This window comes from Anomaloglossus baeobatrachus, chromosome 1 (assembly GCF_048569485.1).
Source record: "Anomaloglossus baeobatrachus isolate aAnoBae1 chromosome 1, aAnoBae1.hap1, whole genome shotgun sequence".
Taxonomy (NCBI): domain Eukaryota; kingdom Metazoa; phylum Chordata; class Amphibia; order Anura; family Aromobatidae; genus Anomaloglossus; species Anomaloglossus baeobatrachus.
The window spans coordinates 605363817-605379428 of NC_134353.1; the positions used below are offsets into that span (position 1 = coordinate 605363817).

Below are 15612 nucleotides of genomic sequence, written 5' to 3' on the forward strand. Positions count from 1 at the left end.
ATTCACATTTTAAATAAATTTTTTTTTAACATTTTGTTGCTTTTCTAGTTCTTTTTGTTTATAATTCTCACCTTTTTCCCTACAGATATTGCTTTGGAGGAACGGTGATTTTAAGGAAGACATCACATGTGGAGGAGTTGTGTCTATGTGCATTTGTGTGTGTGTATATGTATGTGTGTGTATATATATATATATATATATATATATGTATGTATGTATGTATATATATGTATATGTACTGTGTATATTTTTAGTATGCATGCATAGACTGTATAGTTTTTCGTTTCTTCTTTTTTCCTTTTAGAAGTATTATATTTATCACATGAATTTTTATCATAAATTATTTTTCTAATATTAAAGGAATATTACATTATAGATTTTTATCACACTTTGCATTGTCACTCATATATGATCCCCTTTTTATTATTAGTTTTTATTCACTTTATTCTTACCTTCATGATTTTTTGTTTACACTTACATATATTTATTATTATATATTGCACATCAGGTATCACATACATATCTATTTAGTTATCTAATATGAATTGCACCTTCACTTTAATATGATATACTTTGTATTTATTGTTGTATTTCGTCCTCCTGTGTGACCTATACATTGTAAATTGTCCCTCCATTTAATTATATCACATATAGAAAGAGATTGTGCTGCCTGTTTCCCTGCATCTCTCCTTTCAAGGAGCGGGGCAGCGATACATGCTGCACACTACTTTTCCGGTGGTGTGCGCTCTGGTCTGCGGTTCACGTGACCGTTGCCATGCCTAAGCATCCTGTACTTGCTTCCCTCCCCTCTAGTTTGAGAGCAGGCGGAAGTGACATCGGACGCCACAGCATGGGCTTCTGGTGCGGGATCGTGGACACGAGCACCGACATTACTGCCTAGGTTAGTATTATAAAAACTCATTCACATACACCCTCCGCTACCCTCACGAAGAAGCCCTAGGTGAAACGGCCGTCAGGGTAATTATCCTTCTATCCACTTCCAGTACGATATTTGGCAGCCGGGCACTTGCCTCTATTTAACTGCCTGTGTATCCAGTCTCCTCCTCTCTATTTACTTCTCTGGCTGGCATTCTCCTGTATATTATAGCTTGTACTATTTTCTAGACAGCATTATTTAGTCCTAATAATTGTGGTCTCACTGCCCTCTTATATATTCTCATTCCCCTTTGGGCTTTTTTTATCCTTTTTATGGGTAAGTGAGTACAAATCTCTGATTCTAAAAATATTTTTCTGTCTATTTATGCCATTATTGGCAATAATTTTTATAACATGTACTTGCTTGTAATTTTATTTACATCTATGGGAGAGTGCAATATTTTTGTATCCTTTGTTCTGAGGCTTTATTTATAAACCACTGCCTTCTTTCCTTTTTTCCCCCCTTGGGTTGTGCAATATTTCTCTATAAGGTCCTCTTGCTTTCAACATTTTATTTGACCTTCTTTGAATTAATGAATTATTTCCCTTGCACATTTTGGAAAAATATAAACGAAGTGAATATCTGTGGTTTTTTGACAATACCTCCAAGTCTTATAGGATGTGTTCATCTTTTGTTTTTCTTTTGAATATTTGAATATACCATCTGTATTGTTTATGTGGTACACACGTATATAAAGTGAAGTGGTTAATGGAAGGACTGTTCATTGGCAAAATCCCCCTCATTGTTTTGTCTTTAAAATGATTCTAAAATACTATTTTTAATTTTGAAATTTTCAATAAAATTATTGATTTTATTTTGGCTATTTACTCTGGTTACTTTATTGGTATTTTTTGAGGAAGGAAGGAGGTGGGCGGGATGTTACGGCTGCTGATCTCCGCCCCTCCGCTTCTTTTGGGCGGCTGCTTAGTGATGCCGCTGTGACGCCGCACAAACTGCCCCCTTAGAAAGGAGGCGGTTCACCGGCAACAGCGACGTTGCTCAGCAGGTAAGTCCGTGTGACAGGTCCGAGCAATGTTGTGCGCCACGGGCAGCGATTTGCCCGTGACGCACAACCGACGGGGGCGGGTACACTCGCTAGTGATATCGCTAGCGATATCGCTGCGTGTAACGGGGCCTTTAGACCGGAGTCACACTTGCGAGAGACTCGCGCAAGTCTCACATTGGTATCACCCGGCAGGGCCGCACACTCTCTTGACAAGAGTGGGTCAGCTGCATGTATTTCTATGCAGCTAAGATGCTACTGTTTTCTTTGTTAAGAAGTGAGAAGGGTTAAAAGTTTATCAGCAATTTCTCATATTTCCACAATAATAAATTTTTTAAGGACCACATCACATTTGAAGTGACTTTGAGGAGCATAAGTGACAGAAAATACCCAAAAGTGACACCATTTTAAAATCTGCATCTCTTAAAGTGCTCAAAACCCCATTCAAGAAGTTTATTAACCCTTTAGGTGCTTCACAGAAATGAAAGCAATGTGGAAGGAAAAAAGGAAAAATTTACTTTTTCCACATAATATTGCTTTAGCCCCAATTTTTTTGTTTTATTTTCACAAAGGTAACAAGAGAATATCAACCATGTAATTTCTTATGCGCCTTCCCCTAAGTACAGGGATACCCCTTCTGTGGTGAAAAAGTACTGTTTGTGCGCACAGCAGAGCTCAGAAGGGAAGGAGTGCTATTTGAATTTTGGAACACAAAATTGGCTGTAAGTGCTAGGCGATGCCATTTCACTTTTGCAGAGCCCCTGAAGTGCTTGAATAGTGTAAACCCACCACACGTTACTACATTTTGAAAACTAGACTAGAGGTGTATTGAGAACCCTGAACCCCCGGGTGCTTCACACAATTTTATAAGGTTGAGTCATGAAAATGACAAAATACATTTTTACCTAAAAAATTTTACTTTAACCACAAAGCTTTTTATTTTAAAAGAGAAACAGGACAAAATGGACTATAAATATGTTGAGCAATTATTCCTGAGTATGCTGGTACCCGATATGTGAGAAAAACTACTGTTATGGCACACAGCAGAACTCGGAAGGGAAAGAGTGCTTATTGAATTTTGGAGTGTTACAGATACCATGTAGCATTGGCTGAGCCCCTGATGTGCCTAAATAGTTAAAAAACATAGGTATGGATGGTTGACCTTAGGGAGATCAACATCCAGCACCACGGAGCACCACCACGTGTTTCTCAACGCAGTGATTCTAGAGCAATGACCCCTGGGAAATATGCAAAACAAGGAAGCCGCGGAGACACCATCACATGTTTCTCAACCCTGGCAGGTAACTAGCCAGGTCTTTCACCGGGAAGGAACAACCACAGGAAGGGTAGTCTCCAGTCAAGGAAACCACCTATGCCAAAACATGGTATCCATCCACAGACAGCTGTGTTGGGGTATTTGCCCCTCATCAGTGTGGAGTAGGAAACTGGCTAGTGGGAGCAATGCCTTAGGGAGATCAACATCCAGCACCACGGAGCACCATCACGTGTTTCTCAATGCAGTGATTCTAGAGCAATGCCCCCTGGGAAATATGTAAAACAAGGAAGCCGCAGAGACACCATCACATGTTTCTCAACGCTGGCAGGTAACTAGCCAGGTCTTTCACTGGGAAGGTACAACCACAGGAAGGGCAGTCTCCAATCAAGCAAACCACCTATGCCAAAACATGGTATCCATCCACAGACAGCTGTGTTGGGGTATTTGCCCCTCATCAGTGTGGAGTAGGAAACTGGCTAGTGGGAGCAATGCCTAGTAGAAGACTACATAGGTAAGGATTGTTGACCTTAGGGAGATCAACATCCAGCACCGCGGAGCACCATCACGTGTTTCTCAATGCAGTGATTCTAGAGCAATGCCCCCTGAGAAATATGCAAAACAAGGAAGCCGCGGAGACACCATCACATGTTTCTCAACCCTGGCAGGTAACTAGCCAGGTCTTTCACCGGGAAGGAACAACCACAGGAATGGCAGTCTCCAGTCAAGGAAACCACCTATGCCAAACATGGTATCCATCCACAGACAGCTGTTTCGGGGTATTTGCCCCTCATCAGTGTGGAGTAGGAAACTGGCTAGTGGGAGCAATGCCTAGTAGAAGACTACATAGGTAAGGATGGTTGACTTTAGGGAGATCAACATCCAGCACCGCGGAGCACCATCACGTGTTTCTCAATGCAGTGATTCTAGAGCAATGCCCCCTGGGAAATATGTAAAACAAGGAAGCCGCAGAGACACCATCACATGTTTCTCAACGCTGGCAGGTAACTAGCCAGGTCTTTCACTGGGAAGGTACAACCACAGGAAGGGCAGTCTCCAGTCAAGCAAACCACCTATGCCAAAACATGGTATCCATCCACAAACAGCTGTTTTGGGGTATTTGCCCCTCATCAGTGTGGAGTAGGAAACTGGCTAGTGGGAGCAATGCCTAGTAGAAGACTACATAGGTAAGGATTGTTGACCTTAGGGAGATCAACATCCAGCACCGCGGAGCACCATCACGTGTTTCTCAACGCAGTGATTCTAGAGCAATGCCCCCTGGGAAATATGCAAAACAATGTTGGGATGAATTGGAGTTTTTATTGTTATCATTTCGGGAACATAATATTTTTTGATCGCTTTCTATTCTCCTTTTAGTGAGGTAGATTGAGAAGAAACAACAATTCAGAATTAGTTTTTCTGTACAACATTCACTATGTCACAACACCAATACCACAACCCAAAAGTGAGGGCTCACAGCACAAGATATATGACAAACAAAGGGCTATGCAATAGCATAGGATATGAACCTTTATTAGAATAAAAAAAATATATATATATAAAAAAAACACATATAAAAATGTCACTGATGGAACACGCCAGGGGCTGATGGTAATAATTGGAAACTCCTAACATACACCCTAAGTAAATATGGCAAATGTACAATAGGCCAATGACAAAAGACAAAATCCTATGTAAAAAATATTTTTTAAAAAAATATGTTGCTAAGGCATATGGTAATTCATAAAGATATAACAGCAACTGAATACACGTAACACTTAAGTCAGAAAGGGCGCCAGTGTGTCCAGAATAAACCCTATTCACATAATATGACAATTCATAAAAGACACAAGTGTGTCTAAAAAAACCTGCACATTTTATATATATATATATATATATATATATATATATAAAAGAAAGGTAGATACAGTCCATGGTTACCTACACAGGAGTCCAAAAGGGGTGGGCTGCGGAGTCCCCGTACACCCGACACGCATTTTGCATCTATAATGCTTCATCCAGGAGTCACAGCTCACCCCAGCTTACATTTATCCTGTGCTCTACGCTGAGCACTTACACCAAAGTTTGTGTAAATCTCTGAAGTTTGTGAATTAGATGAAACCCCCAACGAAACATTCACTACAATAAGGCAGAGGGAGTCATTTTGGACTCTATCTGGCCCATAATTTGGCAGTGTTTGTCTTATAAACCATTCATAAAAGAACACTTGACAACAGCACTTCTTAAAAGACAACACTGAACAGAGGCCAGACGAAGTCAAGAGTAACTACTGACTCATTATAGTGAATAGATCCCTTGGGGGCTTCACCTGAATAACGTCATTTGGATAAGTAGATGGAAACCATAATATAAGTGCTCAGCGTAGAGCACAGGATAAATGTGAATTAAAATGTTATGTAAAATGTTCCCACTGAAAAGCTTCAACTTAATCCCCAAAGTAAACAAGTCCCCACTCAGATCCATCATCTGTCAATGGAAATATAGTTGTTTTTTTTGGACATTACTGGTAACACAAAGGCTCTGGAAAAGTGCTATGACTCCCTCTCAAAACAAACCCAGCAAAATCTTCATTCCCAATCCAAATGTCCCCCTCTTTCTGAGCCTCACAGTGTGCTTAAAACCCATTTGGAGACCACATGTTTGACATTACTGTAGTGAGGAGAGCTCACTTATTGTATGGAGTGTGTGTATCCAGAAGCATGAGCTGGGCACAATATATGGGCACTACAATGTACTGGGCACAATGTACTGGACACTACTTTAAATGGGAGATTTGCAATTTTCACTCAGCAACATCCATTGTTGGTTGTTTCTGAAAAACACCCATAGAGTTATAATCATCACTACACCTGTAGATAATTTTCCAGAGGAGTGTAATATACAATATGGGGCCACGGGAGGGGATTCTACTCTTCTGGCACTTAGGGGCGCTATATATGGAGTCTGGAAACTATTTTAAGAAAATCTGTGCTCACAAAGTTAATTAGTGGTCCATCTCTTCCAAGCCCTGCTGTGTGGCCAAACAGTACTGTACCCCAAGTATCAAATAGCATTCTTTCCCTTGCAAGTCTTACTATGTGGTTGAGCAGTACTATACAGCCACATGGAGGGTTGGTTGCCACGTTCAGCAGAAATTATGTGACAAAGTTTAGTGCCATTTCTACCCATTTCTCTATGTGTAATCTAAAATCTGAGGCTAAAACAATTTTTTTGTGGAAAAAATGTAATAATGTTTTCTTCAACACCCAATGATATAAAATCCTGTGACACACCTGTGGTGTCAATATGCTAACTGCACCCATATATTAATTCTTTAAGGGTTGCAGTTTGCAAAATGGGGACACTTATGAAGGGTCTGCTTTTTTGGCATATGAGGCGCTCTGCTATATAGTTTTTAAAACGGGGTCAATTGTGGGGGATTTCCACTTTTTAGAAACACTAGGGGCTCTGCAAATGCAACATGGTGTCTGTTATCTATTATAGCCGATTTTGTGCTAAAAAAAGAATGGTGCTCCTTCCCTTCCAAGCCCTGCTATGCGCACAAACAGTAGTTTTCCACCATATATGGTCTATCCCTCTACTCAGTAGAAATTGCAGAACAAATTGTATGGTTCATATTCTTCTGTTACCTTTTGTGTAAATGTTAAATTTGGGGCTAAAGCAATATTATTGTGGAAAAAAGTAAAATTTTACTTTTCCTTCCACATTGCTTTAATGACCGTGAAGCACCTAAAGAATTAATAAACTTCTTAGATGTGGTTTTGAGCACTTTGAGAGGTGCAGTTTTTGAAAAGTTGTCACTTTTGAGTATATTCTGCAACATAGCCCCCCCCAAGTCACTTCAAATGTGATGTGGTCCCTAAAAGAAATGGTTTTGCAAATTTTATTGGATATGAGAAATTGCTGATAAACCTTTAACCCTTCTAACTTCCTAACAACAAAAAAATGTTTAAAAAATTGCACTGATGTAAAGGAGACATGTGTAAAATGTTATTTATTAACTAATTTGTGTGAAAAACTCTCTGGTTTAAAGGTATAACAGTTTAAGGTTGAAAACTGCAAAACTTTCCATTTTTGTTGTCAAATTTTCAATATTTTCATAACTAAAAACAAATCACATCAACCAAACTTTATGACTAACATGAAGTACAATGTGTCTCGAAACAATAATCTCTGAATAACTGGAATATGTTAAAGTCATTCAGAGTTATACATCAAACAGACTTGGGGGTAAAGGGTTTCATTATGAGCTTTCTACAAAACAACATTTCATTAAAGCATCCATAGTAGGAAATACAATTCTAAATTGGAACTTTAGGAGTAAGAGCCCCAGGAGTAGAAAAAAAGGCCCCTGCTGGAAATATTGTCTTGTAAATTGACTATGATCAGATATAGAAATAAACACTGGGATGAAAGGTAAAATCTTACCACATTCAGGCCTGTCAGATTCAATGTGGCGATCTTGTGTAAATTAGACGCTATCTTTGCCAGGCACACATCAGTGGCTTTTGGAATCCTACCAATATTCAGGTGCTCCAGATTTACACATTCCGCAGCCACAGATATTAAGCATTTTGCTGTAAGAGTATGGCATCCGAATAATTCTAATTTATGAAGACTGCAAAACACAAAAACATGTAATAATACTGAATGTCAAGTGTTCTCCAAAATATTTTTTTTTCAAGGGATTGATAGTGATTTTGATTTTAGTTGATCAGCGTCTTATTCACATGGAGACAGGAGGCAAATCAAATTTTACTGTTTATTACATCATATTACATTATTCTTCCTTTCTTTTTCTCAGTTTTCCTGTGCATGCACTGTTAGGACATGATGAACAATGTGTGGCAAATCAATCTCCATGTGTCATTTTTAGACTACTTCCCGATAAGGTATTACTATGATATGCAACCAAAGGTGGCCCTCCTAAGACAAGACATCCAAATGTATTAGTATGGAAAAATTGTGTAAGTGATGGTTTCTGCAGTTCTAAATATAAAAATAACAATGAGGGAATTTATCATGTTTTGTGCCAGAATTTAGGAACATTTTGTGTTATTTTTTAGCATTTAGACACATATGACATGCGCCATTTTTAAAGCATTTTGCAGCAAGTCCAACATTATTACTTTAAAGGGAACCTGTGACCAAAATTGTCCCCTATAAGCTGAGACCACCACCAGTAAGCTGTTATATACGTGCTGTATATAAGTACCCGGGCCGGTCTGTATAACATAAAAAACAGCTTTTATTATACTCACCTGCAGGGCGGTCCAGTCCGATGGGCGTCGCTGGTCGCGGTCTGGCGCCTCCTCTCTTATATCCTCCCTCCCAGCTCCGTGTGGATGACATGTCCTACATCAACCACAGAGAGGCCTCTGTTGCACTCTTGCGCACGCACACTTTTCTCTGCCCTTCTGAGGGCAGACCAAAGTACTGTAATGCACAGGCATGAGGAAAGGTCAAAGACCGCCCGCGCACTCACCATAAGTGAGTTTTTTACTTCAGTATTTATAAGCCAAATCCAGGAGTAGATAATAAATACAGGAGTGGTGCCGTGTGTCTATTATACTTTTCCCCTGACTGTTCCACTCCTGGTTTTAGCTACAATAACTGAGGTAAAGGACTCACCAAATACTCATGTATGTGGCCTTATTGTTTTAGAAATAACACATGTACATAGCTATAATGGTTGAATCCCGGCCCTATACTTTGTATTGAAGAGCCTAAGGAGCATGTGCAAAGGTTATTGTGAAGGGAAGGGGAGCAGGGTCAGCTGTGACCTCGCCTATTGTAATTGGTGGATCCTTTGTAATCAGCTGTGTATAGCAATGTTAACTGTCATTGTAATAATGCCTTGTAATCCTGCCTCTCATGATACACTCTTCCTGAAATAACGGGATGCATGAGTTTAGCATGAGAATTGCATGATCACTAGTTGGGGGGGGTTCATTTTTTTATTATTAAAAATTGTAATGTGAGCAGAAAAAGATAGCCAAGATAAAAAAATACATGTACACAAAAACCTGATTCAACAATATATGATTTTATGGTGATACACTCACTTTACGGCCTGTTATACACTAGGATATTATTGTCACAAACGCATACAATGGCTAGTGCTTTTATCCAACCTGATTGCATCAAGCTGCCTCTCTGCAACCATGGCACTGGTCTAATTGTGTCAAGCTGTCTATAGGTGACAATGGCACCAATGTGAATATGCAAGGCTGCTTCTAGGCAACAATGGCGCTAGTCTGATTGCATTAAGATGCCTATAGGCAACCATGTCACTGGTCTAATTATGTTAAGCTGTCTATAGGTGACAATGGCATCATTGTGAATGCATAAAGCTGCCTCTAAGCAACAATGGCATTGATCTGAGTGCTCCAAGCTGCCTCTAGGCAACAATGGCACTAGTCTGATTGCATTAAAGGGAACCTGTCATCAGAAATTTAGCTTGAAACCTAAAATTTTCCCCCTCTGCAGCTCGTGGGCTGCATTCTAGCAAGGTTCCTGTACTTTTTGTGGCCCCTTTTAAACCAAATTAAATACTTTATAAACTTGTACCTTTTGCTATGTAAATTTTGTAAATCATCCATGGGGCGGGCTCTCTGCTGACCGTTGCTGTTCCTCCAGCAGATTTACGCTGCCCCCCAATGCTGAATTTCATATCGCAGGACGCCGCCCCTGGGTGCCCGTGGTCCCGCGCATGCGCTGTGCGACTGTAGCGGGACTGTACACTGTGTGCACGTGTGACCGCTGGTGATGTTTTGCGCAGACACGAGGTTACGGGCGGCGCTGTGAGTGTCATCAGCAAGTGCCACCCATAACCTCGTGACCGCACTTTCCCCTCTTCCTCCAGCGTTCTGCGCAAGCGCTTGCTGGCCAGATGACCTGACGTCACCTCTTTCCCATCTTGCCCTGCTGCAGGGTAAGATGGGAAGGAGGTGACGTCAGGTCATTTGGCCGGCGAGCGCTTGCGCAGAACGCTGGAGGCAGTGGGGGAAAGCGCGTCCATGAGATTATGGGCGGGCACTTACGATGGAATCACAGCGCTGCCCATAATCTCGTGCTTGTGAGACACGTCACCAGCGATCCTGGCGTGGGCGGCACCTCGGGCGCAGTGGGCGGCGTCCTGATGGATGAAATGGAGCGTGGGGGGACGGCGTCAATGTGCAGGAGGGATAGCAACGGTCAGCAGAGAGCCCGCCCCCATGGACGATTTACAAAATTTACATAGCAAAAGGTACAAGTTTATAAAGTATTTAATTTGGTTTAAAAGGGACCACAAAAAGTACAGGAACCTTGCTAGAATGCAGCCCAGGAGCTGCAGAGGGGGAAACTTTTAGGTTTCAAGCTAAATTTCTGATGACAGGTTCCCTTTAAGATGCCTATAGGCAACCATGTCACTGGTCTAATTATACCAACCTGTCCAAAGGTGACAATGGCACCATTGTGAATGCCCAAAGCTGCCTCTAAGCAACAATTGCATTGGTCTGAGTGCTCCAAGCTGCCTCTAGGTGACAATGGCACTGGTGTTATTGTGGCAATCTTCTTCTGTGCAACAATGTCACTGATATGACTGCATTAAGCTGCCTCTAGGCAACTATGTCACTGGTCTAATTGTGTCAAGCTGTCCATAGGTGACAATTGTACCATTATGAATGCACAAAGCTGCCTCTAGGCAACAATGGCATTGATCTGATTGCGCCAAGCTGTCTCTATGCAATTATGGTGCCGGTGTTATTCCGCCAAGATGGCTCCATGTAACAATGGCGCTGGCATGATTGCTTGGATTTTCCCCTAGGAAACAATAGCCCTAATATAATTACTACAAGCTGCCTTTAGAAAATAATGGCACTGGTGTAATCCATTAGACCAGTGTTTCTCAACTCCAGTCCTCAGGACCCACCAACAGATCATGTTTTCAGGTTTTCCTCAATATTAGACAAGGAATAATTCCATCACCTGTGCAACATTAATGAAAGCCTGAAAACCTGATTGAGGAAAACCTGAAAACATGATCTGTTGGTGGGTCTTGAGGACTGGAGTTGAGAAACACTGCATTAGACTATTGAGAAATTTTGCCATATGATATTTGCCTTTTTTAATTTGCTTACCAAATCCATTCTACATATCATTAAGTGCGATTGATTCTGGTGACGGAGCCTGGAGAGGTTTTTAAATATCTAAACAGCAGCAATGGCACAATTAAACCTAGGTAGCCTTCCATTAGCTCTTTCACTATCATAGAGCCCTAGAGATATTTCTTTTACTTTTCTTTACCACCTGGTAGCACCAAGGACAAAATTAAATAACTCCTAAACTGCGAAGCTGCGGGTTAAAGCGATAAGACGTATTTAGGGCATAAGCATCACAGGTCTTTAGTGTATAATGGCTGATGTCTGTGATTTAACATAAATATTCAATTAATTAGTGTCCAATTAATAATCAGTAGCCAAATGTTGATCTGAATGCCGAACAGCATAACCAAATGATGTGAATCTGGATGAACTACATATCTAACTTGTGTACTTTATACTGAAAGCCATCCAATGAAAGAATACATACAACTGACCAGATAGACATGGAGAGAATAGCAATGAGTCAGCAACACTTCTCATCAAAAAGACTGGAGAGTGGTACAAGTATGTGAAAGCACAAACAGAAAAATACATCAAGTAATCAATGGTCCTTTGTGGGGAGAGGGCATCTGAATCCTTCCTTAATAGATATATCTAGCTGAGTCAACAATATAAATGCCTTGAATTCCTTACTTTATTGGAATAGTTCAATAAAAAAAATACAATAATATTTATTTGAGATAAGATAATGAAAAACGAAATAATTGACTATTTACTGTTTTCAGTGCGCTTGGTTGCAATTCAGCTATATAACGGATCATGCCTGTATGTAATGCTCTTTTACACGTCTGTTAACCTGTGCAAGTTTAAGAACCCTTGGCTCAGCACTAATATATATATATATATATATATATATATATATATACTGTATGCATATATAGTGTGTAAACCTATATTAGTTTACTCCTACAACCATTGTGTACAGTTAGAAAATTTTGTATTATGCTGTTTTTGTATTATGCTGCCTGAAAACTCTGAAAACTGCTTTCCCTCAACTCCAGTGGTTGATAAATGGGTTAATTTGACGTCCCTCCTTGTCACTCTGTCTTGATCCCCAATAACTGGTCCACAGCTAGGCTTGCGGGAGTTTTGAGTGCTGGAATCCATCCATATAAATGGCCAGGGATAAGTGTACAGTCACTAATACATTTGTATAATCACAGATGAATATCCATAATGCCAAGCACACCCATACAACATTTACACACACCTAGACTTATTCACCACTATAGTCAACAATTAACTTTTAACCTATATTTACATAAGTTGTGCCAACAACACTACTGACCTACTATTTTGCAATTAGGAATTGTGTGTATCCATCATTACTCTAGAAAAAATAAAAAGCCCAGAACAGACAGATAATATAGTATACACAGAACTATTCCCCCCAATAACTACGGATCCTAAATAAACATACAGTACAATCATGGCCAAATGTTTTGAGAATGCTACAAATATTAATTTTTACAAAGTCTACTGCTTAAGTTTTTCTAATGGCAATTTTCATATACTCCAGAATGTCATAAAGAGTGATCAGCTTAACAGCAATTACTTGCAAAGTCAATATTGGCTAAGAAAATGAACTTTAACGCCCAAAACACATTTCAACATCATTGCATTCCTGCCTTAAAAGGAGCAGCTAACATTGTTTTAGTGATTGTTCCATTAACACAGGTGTGGGTGTTGATGAGGACAGGGCTGGCGATCAATCAGTCATGATTAAGTAAGAATGACACCACTGGACACTTTAAAAGGAGGCTGGTGCTTGGTATCATTGTTTCTCTTCAGTTAACCATGGTTATCTCTAAAGAAACACGTGCAGCCATCATTGCTCTGCACAAAAATGGCCTAACGGGGAAGAGTATCGCAGCTACAAAGATTGCACCTCGGTCAAGAATCTATCGCATCATCAAGAACTTCAAGGAGAGAGCTTCCATTGTTGCCAAAAAGGCTCCAGGGCGCCCAAGAAGGACCAGCAAACGCCAGGACCGTATCTTAAAACTGTTTCAGCTGTGGGATCGGACTACCGGCAGTGCCGAGCTAGCTCAGCAATGGCAGCAAGCTGGTGTGTCTTTGAGCAAGGCCTGGTTTCAAGGAGGGCAGCAAAGAAGCCACTTCTATCCAGAAAAAACATCAGGGACCGACTGATATTCTGCAAAAGGTACAGGGAGTGGACTGCTGAGGACTGGGGTAAAGTCATTTTCTCAGATGAATCCCCTTTTCGATTGTTTTGGACATCTGGAAACAGCTTATTAGGAGAAGAAGAGGTCAGCGATACCACCAGTCTTGTCTCATGCCAACTGTTAAGCATCCTGAAACGATTCATGTGTGGGGTTGCTTCTCAGCCAAGGGAATCGGCTCACTCACAGTCTTGTCTAAAAACACAGCCATGAATAAAGACTGGTACCAGAATGTCCTCCAAGAGCAACTTCTCCCAACTGTCCAAGAGCAGTTTGGCGCCCAACAATGCCTTTTCCAGCATGATGGAGCACCTTGCCATAAAGCAAAGGTGATCACTAAATGGCTCATGGAACAAAACATAGAGATTTTGGGTCCATGGCCTGGAAACTCCCCAGATCTTAATCCCATTGAGAACTTGTGGGCAATCATCAAGAGACGGGTGGACAAACAAAAAACAACAAATTCTGGCAAAATGCAAGCATTGCTTATGCAAGAATGGACAGCTATCAGTCAGGATTTGGTCCAGAAGTTGATTGAGAGCATGCCAGGGAGAATTGCAGAGGTCCTGAAGAAGAAGGGTCAACACTGCAAATATTGACTTGCTGCATTAACTCATTCTAACTGTCAATATAACCTTTTGGTACTCATAATATGATTTCAATTATATTTCTTTATGTGATGTAAACATCAGACAAACACAATTAAAAACCAGAGGGCAACAGATCATGTGCAAATATAATTTTGGTGTCATTCTCAAAACTTTTGGCCATGACTGTAGACCAGACCCCTAAATTAACAAATCTCAGATCCTAAGCCTAAACAAATGCAGAGCCCACCTCAGACTTGTTAAATAGAAGCTAGACTGTAATTAAATACAGATCAAACTCCCTAAATAAACACAAAACAGGCCTTCTAACTAAAAAAGGCTTCAGAGCAGACTCTCTGTAAGGCTATATTCACACAGGGCATCTTTTGTTATGTGCTTTTTGAATGCATCATGACAGTGCATCTCATTTTCTGAAAACGCTTAGGAAGCCTTTGCAGGTGTTTTGTGGTAATTATTTTACTTTTCTGAGATAATGACTTTTGGGTTTTCATTGGCTGTAAGCCATAATCATCAACATTAACAGAAATAAACACTTGAAATAGATCCCTCTGTTTGTAATGACTATATAATATACTGTATGTTTCCCTTTTTGAATTGAATTATTGAAATAAATTAACTTTTTGATGATATTTTAATTTATTAAGATGCACTTGTATACCGCCAGGTCTTTCAATAGTTCCTACACAAACATTTGCTGTAGATATCTGTACCTCTTTATTTCTTCATAGTTATACCTCAAATTCACAATATACATTGAGCTCAGTGGCTTGCACCATTTCAAAATAGGATAGGTCGTGATCGCTGTATGGCCTCGTTCCCACTAGCATATAAAACAGGCGAGTGCAATCCGTGAAAAAATGTTATTCAATGAGGCAGTGCAAATCTGCAAATTTTTCTTCAGCTGTATTCAGCCTGAGGAAAAAAAAATCGCAGTATGCTGAGTATAGTTGCCAAATGCCCAAAACTCGCCAATGCAAGTCAATGGGTGCGAGAAAAAAATCGGTCCATCCATATGCTGTCTAATTTTTATGAATACATTACCATTCTTTTGCATAGAACACTGTAAATGATGGTTGATTAATAGCTGCTGAGAAAAAAAAACAACGCATGTCATACAGATGCTAGGCCAGACAAAATCACAGATTTTACTTATCTATCTTTTCTGGATGAAAATAGGACCGATTTTTTATACATGTATGTATATTTTTTGTAAGTGTGTGCGAACCCTAATCCCTAACCACGAAGTCACCGGTACTGCCATAACACAGAGATCGAGTCAGCGGTGCAGCGGAGAGTGTATTTTATGTTTTTGATGATTTACAGTTATGCAATTGTTTGTGCACCACTTTTGTGAAAGTGGAAAATCACTTAAAACAAAAATTATAATTACAAAACAATTAATTTGACACATATCTTTTATTCAGCCTTAGCCCATCCCGA

General features: G+C 40.1%; 1 protein-coding gene across 1 annotated transcript in view; it reads right to left on the reverse strand.

Annotated features, from left to right (window-relative positions):
• The window catches only part of LOC142296579 (uncharacterized), a 152242-nt gene that overhangs the window by 30956 nt on the left and 105674 nt on the right, over positions 1-15612 (reverse strand). Inside the window, exon 11 of the mRNA XM_075340358.1 lies at positions 7663-7852. Coding sequence (XP_075196473.1) covers positions 7663-7852 — 190 coding nt within the window. The remainder of the gene's footprint in view (positions 1-7662; positions 7853-15612) is intronic.